General features: G+C 42.1%; 1 protein-coding gene across 6 annotated transcripts in view; it reads right to left on the bottom strand.

Annotated features, from left to right (window-relative positions):
• The window catches only part of CNTNAP2 (contactin associated protein 2), a 1,976,111-nt gene that overhangs the window by 200,666 nt on the left and 1,762,160 nt on the right, over nucleotides 1-13,285 (bottom strand). For all 6 annotated transcript variants that reach the window (XM_072777573.1, XM_072777574.1, XM_072777575.1 and 3 more), the window contains one exon: nucleotides 7,237-7,473. In XM_072777573.1, the coding sequence (XP_072633674.1) occupies nucleotides 7,237-7,473 (237 nt within the window). The remainder of the gene's footprint in view (nucleotides 1-7,236; nucleotides 7,474-13,285) is intronic.

Raw genomic sequence — 13,285 nt, 5'->3', positions numbered from 1 at the left:
CACCCGGCTGCCGCCACTGAATTTTTAAGTCCTTTCCTCAGGAGGAGTTAATTGACCAGGTTTTTCTTTATACCTGGGACCCCACAAAGAAACTCAGGTCAGGGGAAATGTTCTTTTACCACCATGAAATTCTGTAATGATGTATCAGCTATCTCTCTAGCTCTGGCCATTTGGAATCAAGTCTAAAGTATTTTCTTTGATCCCTAAGTATTTATAAGGTTTTGTCCATAAGCATTTTTTTTTTTTACCTTTTTCTTCTTCTTTTTTTCTTAAAACATTTAAGTAGATAATCTTCATATGTTTCCATGGTATTTTTAAGTTGCCTCTTAAGATTTGACGTTTTAAGAAACATAAATACAGAGAAGGGATAGTTTCCTTTCTTGAATAACACATTAAGAGGAAAAGGAAAAAGAATTCTATTCTTGTTCCTTTGGGCCTTCATCCAAACCTACAAAGCCTCCTATTCAAACTGGAAATGAGAAAGAAGCCTATAAAAGTCATCTCTCTCTGCTGGTTTGAAACTCTCCTCAGGCTGGGAGTAAGACTGGGTGGGTAGGCCTGAGAAAACATGGTCCTTGTTCCCAACAGCTTACCCTGGTTCCACACACGGATGAGACTACAGGGTTCATAATTCCAATATTTCTCTTCTTTTTCTCTTCCACTTGTTTATAGTATTTTTTATTAATGAGTCCCTCCCCCCACCTCCTACCCCATATCTTCCAATCTGCTCTAAAAAGACAAGCCATGGATTTACTCAGCTCCCTGTGCCACACCTGGAGTCAGGGAGATGCAGGATTTGTGCTACCTTCAGAGCACTTTGGGCAAAGCCACCTCCTCCCACCCTCGAAGAAACCGTCCTGGAGGAGGCACAATGGAAATCTTCTCTCTTCTAGAGATCTGCCTTGGACTTGTGTCTGAGGTCTCCTTCCAGCAAAATGGAATCTTGAACTCCTTTTGTGCTCTCCTGGTACCAGAAGGGCTTTGTATTGTGAAGAGACGCAGCCATCAGTAAGGTGACCCACACTGGGTCTTGGGAGGGGTGGGTAATTTGCATCAGGAACTGCACAACCAGACATGAGCCCTGGGATGCAGAGATGGTTGCCTCCAATTTCACCTTCCAGAATCTCTGCATATTCTAGTCCATTAGGATTTCGGCGTTGGGCACTACATTTTCACCTTCAGAATACTATTTCTGTGACCATAATCAAGTAGAACTGACATTTTATGACACTACCATTGTTCCTGATGTAGCAAAGCCACAACCCAGGACTCAGAGGTAACTGAAATGATGCCAGTTAGGCTTCTGACATTTGAAGCTTTCAGGGAAGGATTAAAGAATGACACGACTCAAAGTAAAAAACAAAAACATCAACAAAAAAGGAAGCAGTGCTGATGATGAACAGTGACACCTGCCATTGGACTGGTGTGCCAGACTCTCTTTGTGGAATTTCACTCCTACCATTCCATGTGATTCTCATGATGGAATTAAGAAGCGGGTATTTTGGGAGTGCCTGGGTGGCTCAGTCGGATAAGCATCTTGACTGATTTCGGCTCAGGTCATCATCTCAGAGTCATGAAATTGAGCCCCGTATCAGGCTCCATGCTCAGTGGGGAGTCTGCTTGAGATTCTCTCTCTTTCCCCTGTCCCTATCTTGACTTGCGCATGATCTCTGTCTCTCAAATAAGTAAATATTTATAAAAAAGTGAGTATTACATAATTCTGAAGATGAGGCCAAGTGGAGTTAAACAATTTGCTCAAGGTTACAGAACCTGCAAGTGAGGAAGCTGGATTCAAACCTACACACTTGAACCCAAGTCTATCAACCATTTTCTGTGTAGAGATTGAGTTGGCCATGACCAGATTCTTCTACCACATTAATAATACAGATCATAAACTGTTCATCAGTGTCAAGAGACTCGTCGGAGAGTAGGAGACTTCCCTGGCCCATGGCGAGGCCCTGTGTCCTCGAGCGACTTTAATGATGGTGGTGCCATGTGCCATGTGTCCACCACTCAGGTGCTCTGCACAGTTCTGGGACCTTGCTCCCTCTCTTTTGGCCTTTACCTGAGCAACAAACACAATGGATGTTCGAGAAGCAAACAGAATGCCCTAAATTCAGAAAGCGGCCTCCGACTATTTAAAGATACGTATTTTTTCAACTGTAATTTTGGTTTGGCAGATGAACATGAACACTTTTATAGGAAAAAAAGTGCAGATGAGTGAATTAGGGGATATTTTTGTGCTTTGTGATGATAAGTTCCTGCTAAACTCAGTGCAGTGAAGGATCATAATGAAGAAGTGTTTGCAGCAGCCTGGGTGACAGCTAATTCACATCCATTCCTTTCATATACTGTTGATTTCCCTGATTTTGTAGCAATAAGCCACTGGAATGTTTTGAAAATTTCAACACAGTCAGATTCCAACTACACGTTCAAGACTTTCAGGCACATTAGGTATTCGCTGAATGTTTGCTAAAGAAATGAATCAATACATAAATACAGAACACACCTAGATGTTCCAACCCCTCCGCGTAAGGAGTGGGAAAGTCTTTGTTCAGATTTTGTATCCTGAAAAATTTTTCTGATTATTTCTGCATCCAATAAAATTCTGCTATTTTACTGAATTGGAGTAACTAAAGAGCTTTAAGGCAAGGGGTTCTGTTTTCAGTTTTGTATCAGTCTACATGAAGGACCAAGCCTTGGCGAGGAGCAGTACTACCCAGTGGTGAAGACCATGAGTTTTCCATCAGTCTGCCTGCATACAAATCCCAGGCCTCCTACTGACTGGTATGTGAGCACTGGCCAAGTTGCCACACATATTTTATGTCTGTTTCCTGTAAAATGGGAATGATAATAATAGTTACGCAGCCCATAGGGTTGTCATGACAGTAGGACAGTAGGTGACGTTAACACAATTACAGAGCTTAGCACATTGTCCGGCACATGATAAGTCCTCAACCAGCATGTCAGCAGTCTTCACTGTTACCATGCAGGAATTAAGAAGCACTGAAGATTTTTACTAGCACTTGCATTCATTTCCGGTGGCCACCTTTGCAACGTACCACAAATTGAGTGGCTTAAGGCAACAAAAATGTATTCTCTTACAGTTTTGGGGTGGATGTTGAAAACTAAAGTGTTATCAGGGCTACACTTCTTCTGAAAGCCCTAGAGGAGGGTCCCTCTTGGCCTCTTCCTAGTTCTGGTGGCCCAAGCATTCCTTGGCTTATGGTGGCACCACTTCAGTCTCTGTCTCCAGCTTCATGCAGCCTTCTCCTGGTGTGTGACTGTGTGTCTATCTGTGTCCTGGCCTTGTCTTGGAAGGACACTGTCATTGGATTTAGGGTCCATTCTAATCCAGTATGACCTCGCCTTAATTACAACTGCAAAGACCATGTTTCCAAACAGGATCACATTCTAAGGTTCTGGGTGGACATGAATTTGGGGGAGGTGGATACTTATTTAACCATGTTGGCATTTAATTACAAAAATCAAACACACAAACTGTTGTAGCCACTATAGGTCTTAATTTTGCCTCTTGCTTAAAAACACAGAGAAGTTACAGAGAGAGTTTGCTTCTGATTATGTTGCTTATTTCTGCCTAGAAATAAAAATGAGGTGGATAGTTGTAACATTTTCCAGTGTTTTGGGGTTTGTCCAGCTAAGAAGGAATGGGTCCCCAGTGTAGGTCCCCAGTGTAGGTCTCCACTAATCCTGGGAATGACACACCAGACCCATGGCTGAGCCTTCCATGTAGACCAGGGTGGTGCTGTGTTTCTAGATGCTTCCACAGCCTCAGCCAATGGGCTGCCAGGGAATTCTGCTGTGTGATGGAGCTGTATCAGTTGAATTAATCACTACTGGGTGGTGGACTCTGTGAGAAGATGGGCCACGGTGGGCTTCTCTGGACAGAGGACATGACTGGATCTATGGTCTGGCCATAGGTTTCCCAGCTGCCCCTTGTGTTCCTTGAAAAACATGAACTCCCCCAACCAGCATGCCTATCAATGTGCAGGGAGCCCTGGGAGAGCTAATGCCTGAGCTGGCGATCAAACTTCTATAGATTCATTTAAAGAAAGTCCACGGCAGCTTCCTCGATGAGAGGCTAGAGGAAGGCAGAAAGATGTTTCTCGCACATGTAGATTTGCTGACAGGGGATGGTGAGTAAAAGTGCATCCTCTATGAAGCAAAAGAGACTCATCAGGTGGAAACTGTTTGAGTCCAACCCTGTCCTCCTGAGCTTAATGAAGTGGCAGCACATGGTAATTTGATTTACAAATGCAACCATATATTCATTCGAGAGAGAGAAATAGGGAAAGTAGATAAGGAGTGTGTATGGATAGAGACAGAGATGGATGTTGTGACAGAGTGTGCTCCTGGGACGTGGGGGAGACAGATGGAGATGGAGGTGGTGGGGACAGAGAGACAAAGGGGAGAGGGAAAGAGAGAAACAGAGAATTTAAACAGTGTGAGCCATTTGCCATCAACCCTCTGACCACCTAATATCAGGGGAGACCCTGGGTTGATCTGCCACCTTGGGCTACCCCTGGTCCTTGCCTGTCTTAGTGTGCATCTTGCATGTGGCTGAGTGCGACGCAAACATCTCAAGGTTTTTATTTTCATACAACTTGGCCCCAACAAGGCCATCCCTGCTCTAGTGCCCACAGGAAGGATGAAAAATTAGGCTCTGTTAAATGCAGAGAGATGGATTTTTCGAGGCTAATTTAATTTTATGCAATTTTCACCCGAGATGCCACTCCATTCCAGATAGTACAGTCAGGTGGCATACGATCTCTGGTTCATAACTATGTGTTTTCTAAGCAGAAACAGTTGATCCTTGAATGCCAGGGTTAAGAACTCTGCCTCTTAGGACTGTTCTTCCCCGAAAGAGGAACAAATGAGGAAGTTAGAAGTAATGCATAATTGTATAAAGAGAAGAAAATATGCAAAAGAGAAATGAAAGTAAATACTGGGGTTTTAAACTTCCCCTAAAAATAATGGCAGTCAATACTTAGTTGCATTTTTCTCACGGTTTGCTGACCTCATATGTGTATGCATGTGTGCGCACGTGTGTCTGATTTTGTGTGAACATGTAGTCAGGGTGCTCATGGTATAGCATTACTTTACTGCTTTACTCACTTAGTTAAATGCCGTGAACACTTTCCACATCCACAAGCACAGGCCTGGACTATCAAAGGACAACCCATGAAGGATTTTCATGAACTTCTTTGGCAGATGACTGTGGCCACTCTTTTCAGAAGTTGGATTTTTGGGCTGCAGCCCCACTAGGAGGCTATTGTCACAGGAGCTCCTATGCAGTTCAAGTCTCCCTGGGAGAGGAAACCCAAAACAGAGGGGGCACCTGGCTGGAGGCCTCCCAGGGCAGACCCCTGGCCCACGAAAGAGCTTGCAGACGAAGCTTTCCTAGATAGCTTCAGGATTCCTTTCAACCAGAACTACCATCATTCTCCCCAAGTCAAGAGGCGACTTGTGTTGACTCCAAAGGATGCCCATTGAATACTTTCCAAATATGTACTGCAGTTTTTAATTTTAGTTTTGGTAAAGCCACGGGTTGAGTCAAATGTAAACGTGTTACTGGAAACAGATATTAAGAGAATATTTAGGTGGCTTTTGAAATAATGTCAAGGGAAACACACAAGCTTCATTTAACTCTATCTCTCACATCGGCTAGGCTGAAGCGTGTGTACCCCTGCCTTTCTATTTGTGGAATATTGCCTACTAACATGCAAAAGTTTTGTACGTGCCAGTATGGTTAACTTAACTCTCCAAAAATCAGAGGATCATGATTTTCTTTAGATTAGTACTTACGTAGTGGAATCTCTCAGGCATTAGGACTTACTCGATCGCGTTCAGACATCACTTTGGCGATGGGATGACTGCATTAAATTAGCATCAAGTACAATGAGTGGTAATTGCAGGGCTGTCATTTCTACAAGTGCAAAATTAATGTGTCCTGCAAACCCATCCCATTGTGTGCCACAGGAAAATCATGGAACCATGTTGTTCCGAGCAGAAAAATGTCCTGTAATAGCACAGTTAATGTGGTACGGTATTATTCAGCAATGGTATTCCTTTCCATCTCTGTTGTTGTCTCGTGCTCATTCTTCAAAATCTGCCTGACCTCATTTGTATGCTCATACTGCAGCACCACCAGACAGTAGCCTGGATGTACAGAGAATGTTACAGAACAATTCCTCCTTCTGTGTGGCATCTTGTGTGAATAATGCCAGCATAAACCACCCTCCATGTATTCACGAGGGTATGAATAGGCTACTTATGTAAAGCTTGTTATTAAGAGATACACCAACCATTTACAGGAAACTTTACCCAAATACTATACATTCATTTGGAAGGAGAAGAGTGATTTATGTGCATTTGGGTGGTAGCTTAGAGAAGGTACCGCTCGGCCACGCTCCATCCCTCTTGTTTACATGTGGGAAATGAAGCCACACACCAGTTGAGTGCATTTCTTCCAGTCATGCGGGATCACAAGGTGTGTTTTGAATGACAATATGCATATGCATTGGGCTCCCGTAGCCTGCTGATTGGCTTCACAGAATTCATTAGGGATTAAAGGACCCATTCGAGCCTGAAATAATGCACTAATAACAGGTGCTCTAAGCCGACTGATGTGTTATCTCACGATTCCTGCAGTTTGGCTGAGGCTGAGAACCACTCACAGAGGCATCCTGCGTAAGGATAATAATAATAATAATAATAATAATGATAGTGACAACAACTGGCTGGACAGGTTTCCTTGTGAGTCTGGCTGGAACCACATCTCTCAGCAGCCAGAGGCTGGCGGGGGATGGGGGAGCATCCAGACTGCGGGCTGCCCTGACTCATCATCCACTGCAGGAACCCATCGGTCAACCTGCAAGCCCTCTGACCTGCCCTTGACCTCCCTGAGCTCTGCCATGGACCATGAGGGTGTGATGCAGCTATGTGCTTTGGAAGGTTCTAGCAGCACACAGTCATCTGGCATTTGAGTGAGACTCCACACACACACATGCGGAGCATCTCTCATCTTAAGTGAATGACAGAGATCAGGGGATGATTTAGGAGACTTCCTCCGTAAGGTGGGAGAAGAATCCCGAATACCCTACTCTCAGAATAGAGTGCAGCGTGCACAACAACAACAACAACAAAAATCCCGATGTGGACGACTGAGGCTTCAAAGGAGGTACAAGAACACCACAGAAATGGGCTCTTTCTTACCCTTGTTGCAAAACGTGCCGTCGTAGGCCGTGTGGGAGCAGTCACAGGAGTAGCCGTGGTACTTCTCTAGACACCTGCCGCCGTTCTCACAGTTGGCGCCGTAGCTGGTGCAGTGGCCCGAGCACCCAGACTTGAAGCCGGATGTGACCTTGGCTCTTTCCTCCAGGTCCAGTGTCACCCCGTTCATCCGCAGGGAGCGGATGCAGCCCAGGAAGCCCTGCTGGCCCCCAGCACCACCTGCAAACGACAGAAGGCACGGGACTCAGACGGAGGGACCTCTGCTGCAGCCCCTGTGCTCGTCCATCACCCCCCAGACCACTGGCGGCAGGTCTGGCAGGGGGCCACTAAGGGCAATCAGCCCTGTCGCTTTGGAGCTGGCCCTGCCTGATAGAGAAGCTCCAAGCTTTCTCCCCTTTGGCCATAATGTCTAACTAAGGGAGGCTGTCTTGGGAGAAGCCATACATTTGCTACAGAAATAAAATGTTTGGAGATCCACAAAAATTATATATGCTGTTTTGGAAGTCTAATCTGGCTTCCTAAAGAAGTTTATAGAAATCTCTATGGTTTTTTTTGTTTGTTTGTTTGTTCTTTAATCCCATGGCATTCACTTCCATAGCATTATCTATGGAAAGAAATATAAAAAAGGCAGAGAAATATGAATATATTAGCATAGTTAACAAGTCAATTAGTTGGAAGGCATAAATCCATTTGAAATGTGACTGCATGTCCTGGTTCTTGTCTTAGGAAACACTTCGCTTTGAAGTTCACAGGAAAGGTTCCCAAGCTTCTCGTCCAGGGTGGTCAGAAGTTGGAATTGATAATTTTACACAAGAGTCAGCCACACCACATTGATTACCAGGTCAGGTTAGATGTCATTGCTTTTTGTCTAAATGCCATGGCAAGACATACAGGACAAAGAGCAAGTTCACTGTGATTTTCGAAGTTACAGAGTTAGGCAGAGGTTCATGAGCATGAAGATTATTAAAATATTCCTAATAAATCTCACAAGAAAGAGTCATTGGAGCATTATATCACAAGTGAATTTAATTCTGTCTGTAATAACCTTGGCTACGATTTTTTTTTAAGGCAGCTGGTAGAGAAGGAGGAACTCAAGTTTATATACATGTCTGCATGTTAGATTAACAAACTTTTCTGGAAATTAAATTAAAATGTGTAGTTTGAATTACCGAAAGAAATATCTACTGGGGATCTAGGAAAAAATGCTGTTAATACAAGTTATTATTTTTTTAAATGCATTTGGCATGCTATGTAGTAGGTACTCCACTGAGTGCCTTCCTTAAATGTTATCACCCGATTCTCACAACAGCCTGGTGAGGCAGGCATCCTCATAATTACCCCCATTGTACAGATGAGGAGGCTGAGGCTCAGGGAAGCTCAGAGGTTTACTCAAGGAGTCATAGCTCCAAAGTGGCAAAGTTGCGTTAGCTCTTATTTTCGAGTGTAGGGTGTCAAACTCTACCCTGTGTTGGCCATTTAATACAGAAGGACTTCAGGGTCAGGGGCCTCATCAATGTACGTGTTTTTCAAGACACAGGTTTGGACGTCTTTAAAGACGGAGGGGTCAATAGGATTGTCAGTGTTTGGGTGAGACTGGTAGCTGGGGATTGATTCTCATCACTTGTTTGGGTACGTTGAGAAAAAGCACAGAATCGAGCAGACTCATAAGACAGGGCTAGTGGATCAAAGGCTTTAGTTGCAGAGATGGATTCATTTGCTTATGTGTGTAAATCCTCAGCTGTGAAATGGCTATCTTTATAAACCCAAGCCTTGCATTCTCTCGTTGAGCAGTACACAGGTTTTGAATGATGATTCTCCGGGGATTGTTATTTATTATCAAACAAAATAATTGCATAGAAGATTAATTGAAGGGAGTCCAATGCCTTTTTGGGTCAAAGCTATGGGATAGTAGATGGCAGAAGCAGCTATTAAAAACAACCACGATGAAGGATTTCCCATTCTGCAATCTGATCCTCAGCTCAGCTTCATACACTTCTTTGCTGATGAGAATTTGGGCCTGTGCTATGATTTGGAAGGATTTCAACCCATTAGTCCACTCTGTGTGTGTTAAAATTTCAATTTGGTGTCTATCGTGTTAGCGAATATGGCTTTTGCTCTTCAATAAGGGCTTTCCAAAGGCCCTTTGTTCAATAAACCCTCAGCCCTTTACATTTTTGTCACTAGTCAATTAAGACAATTATATTCTATTAAAGTACTCTGAAATTTTAAAATCATTGTTTTTTAGATATCTCCCACTTGCTCCTTTTCCCTATTACAAATGCAATCGTTTTTCATCATGGAAACCATAAACACACTGATAAGCAAAATGAAAAAGGGAATCTTTAATGCTATGCAGATATAGCTAGCTTTACTTTCAGCAAACAGCCTTTTCTACTTTTATCTATGAACACACGTATATGTAAAAAAATAAAACAAAAGGAGAAATGGGATCACGACATACACATTGTTTTGAAATTTGCTTTTTGCACTTAAAACAAAAGGAGAAATGGGATCACGATATACACATTGTTTTGAAATTTGCTTTCTGCACTCACTATATCATAAAACATTTTCCCAGCAATAAATGCACAGCTAGAGCATCTTGGTTAACATCTGCAAAGCATCCTGTTCTGTGAATGATCTATCACTAATTTCCCATTCCACTACCATTGGGCTTTTAACTTACTCCGGCTTTCATTTTACCCAGGATTCTAATATAATAAATATCCTTGTAAAAAAAAAAAAAACTTTGCCACTTTGGTATTTCCTTAGAATTCATTCTTAGAAGTGCAATTGCCGGGTACAAAGGCATATACATTTTAAAAGCATTTGAAATACATTTTCTTTTAAGATTTTGTCAACTTGTATTTCCGTGGTAGGGTATGAGATTCCCACCTTCCTCACACCAATTCAAATAGCCAGAATTCTTTTGAATTTATAGGCTAGAGAGAAAAAAAGAGTTTTTTTGTTTTAATTTGCATTGCTTCAAACACTGTGAGCTGAATAATTTTTATGTTTTATCCATTCTTAGTTTTTGTTTCTTCATGCCCTTTGCTTTTTGTGGGGAATAGGGGGGATATAGTTCTTACTGACAGATAACAATATTTTGGGCTTTAAGTCTTCATTATAAAAATTTGGCAACTATATCTTCCAGTCTGTGTCTTCAACTTACACGTGGTGTTTCTTTTTCTCTATGAATGTTTATGTAGACACATCCATGTTTCTTACTTGCATGATTTGTGACTTTGATATTAAGCTTGTAAAGTCCAATCTAAAAGTAATATAATAAACCTAATCCAAAATAATAACATCATTCAACTGTATTTTCTTCTAGCACTTTTATGGTTTCACTTTTCTTAACATTATAATCTTTATCTGGAATGTATTTTTTTTTTAAAGATACAAATCCAAACCACAATGAGATCCCACCTCACACCAGTGAGAATGGGGAACATTAACAAGGCAGGAAACCACAAATGTTGGAGAGGATGTGGAGAAAGGGGAACCCTCCTGCACTGTTGGTGGGAACGTGAACTGGGGCAGCCACTCTGGAAAACTGTGTGGAGGTTCCTCAAAGAGTTAACAATGGATCTGCCCTACGACCCAGTAATTGCACTGCTGGGGATTTACCCCAAAGATACAGATGCAGTGAAATGCCGGGACACCTGCACCCCGATGTTTCTAGCAGCAATGTCCACAATAGCCAAACTGTGGAAGGAGCCTCGGTGTCCATCGACAGATGAATGGATAAAGAAGATGTGGTCTATGTATACAGTGGAATATTCCTCAGCCATTAGAAACGACAAATACCCATCATTTGCTTCGACGTGGATGGAACTGGAGGGTATTATGCTGAGTGAAATAAGTCAATCGGAAAAGGACAAACCTTATATGTCTCATTCATTTGGGGAATATAAAAAATAGTGAAATGGAATAAAGGGGAAAGGAGAAAAAATGAGTGGGAAATATCAGAAAGGGAGACAGAACGTGAGAGACTCCTAACTCTGGGAAACGAACAAGGGGTGGTGGAAGGGGAGGTGGGCGGGGGGTAGGGGTGACTTGTTGACGGTCACTGAGCAGGGCACTTGATGGGATGAGCACTGGGTGTTATTCTATATGTTGGCAAATTGAACACCAATAAAAAATAAATTTTAAAAAAATTTTATTTGTGAGAGAGAGAGAGCACGTGCACCAGTGGAGAGGAGGGGCAGAGGGAGAGGGAGAAGCAGGTCCCCTGCTGAGCAGGGACCACCCTGCCCCCCAGCTCGGCTGGATCCCAGGAACCCGAGATCATGACTTGAGTTGAAGGCAGCTGCTTTACCAACTCAGCCACCCAGTCGCCCCTGAAATTTATTTCATTTTAAAAATAACTTATACTTAATGGGTCTCACTAATAGTTGAGAGTTTGAAGGAGAGATTTTTTAAAAGACTAAGTAAATGTTAATAAGACAAAAAAAAAATAGAAGATTTAAAAAGGTCCAATTGACAGAGCAAATCAATCGAGGTTAGATCATATTTTTATCGCATCATTAAGGCAAACAGATATATGTATGTACTTCATTATTTATGTATATAGGCCTCATTCCACAAGGGGTTAGAAAGGGGTAGATTTTTCTGCCTGTCTTTGATTCTTTCTGCTCTCGGTCTTTCTGAAGCTCTACACCTCTCAGTCTTTCTTCCTACCTCCAGGTCTGTATCTCTCTCTTTCATCTCTCTCTCTCTCTCAGCACTGCTGGCTGTTCCAGGTTACTTGTGTGGCTTCCCTCAAGTCACTTCATCTCCCTCAGCATCATGTTTTCCCACCCATATAAAGAGGATTTGAACTAGATTTTGTCTTCAGTTTCTTCCAGCTCTAAATTAGTCTGGTTCATGACGTACAACCTCTCTCCCTGTACGTATGTGTCTCCATCTCTCTATTTCAGTAAATTACTCTCAATTTCTCCAAATTTACTTCTTGCACTGTTGCCTGACCTTCCCCTCAACTCCCGCCCTCCTTTTGTTAATTGACCATAGAATATGACTGTGGTCTAATTTTTATTTGTTGCATTCATTAAATAAAGTTTTGCACTTTTTTTCTTAATTGATAAAGCAGGTAAATGGAATTTCATGTCTCTCTCTGTAAAAGAAAACTAAAGAAATTGTGCCCTTTTCTTACTTAGATGGCCTCTGATTTATTAAATGGGTCAGTGAGCTGGAAAGTACTTTTACTGATTTCGTCGATATGAAGAAAGATCTTTTGTTCTGAAAATGGTCATTATATGCTAAGCAAAAGATGTTAATGCACTAGAACCAGCGATGATTACTTGAGTTCAACTTATGTGCTCTATAGAAATCTTTCTTGGTGACAAATGTCATAAGTTTAAATTGTAGGTCTGCAAGCAAAAATGCTACTTAACCTTTGTTAATTAAAAAATCAACACATTGTCATTGGAGAGAGCCCCCTGCCATGCAAGGGCTTCATGCACATTAGTCAGATCTGTGGTAATTATCCAAGGTGAGATGTGGGTTTAATTTGTAAATCATTTTTCTGTGAAATGCTATTCAAGTATTGCAATTAAAGATTAATTATGGAAAGGCTATATCTACCTATCATGAATAATACAATCACCAAATGCACAGAAGATTGGGGCAAAAGAATCCGGTATTAAATTAAGCAAAACAGATGAAAATAATGATCAAGAGGGACCCTAAAACATACGGTGTCCTCAAACTCAGAGCTTAGTTGTTTTCCAAGGAGCTAAGTGGAATTCGGTAGCACATTTGCCCAGAGAGACTGGCCACTCGTTCACCACAGAGAGGATTCACACCAAAGCTTACGCATGTGAAATCTAATGTGTCCTTTCAGTGATTATTTACTTCCTGTTTCTTATGAGCCAGACCTTGTCTAGATGTTTAGAAGGTCTTCAGAGGGCCTTCAACCTTATAGAGCTTATATTCTTGCAGAGAGGAAGGGAAAAAATAATAATAAACAAAATAAGCAAGCGAAGTCCATCATGGGTTGTAGGTAATGTCCACCATGATAACAAGAAAT

The sequence above is a fragment of the Canis lupus genome, chromosome 15 (assembly GCF_048164855.1).
Source record: "Canis lupus baileyi chromosome 15, mCanLup2.hap1, whole genome shotgun sequence".
In the NCBI taxonomy this organism is placed as follows: domain Eukaryota; kingdom Metazoa; phylum Chordata; class Mammalia; order Carnivora; family Canidae; genus Canis; species Canis lupus.
The sequence above is the reverse complement of the archived record's forward strand: the minus strand, read 5'-3'. Positions and strand labels throughout refer to the sequence as shown.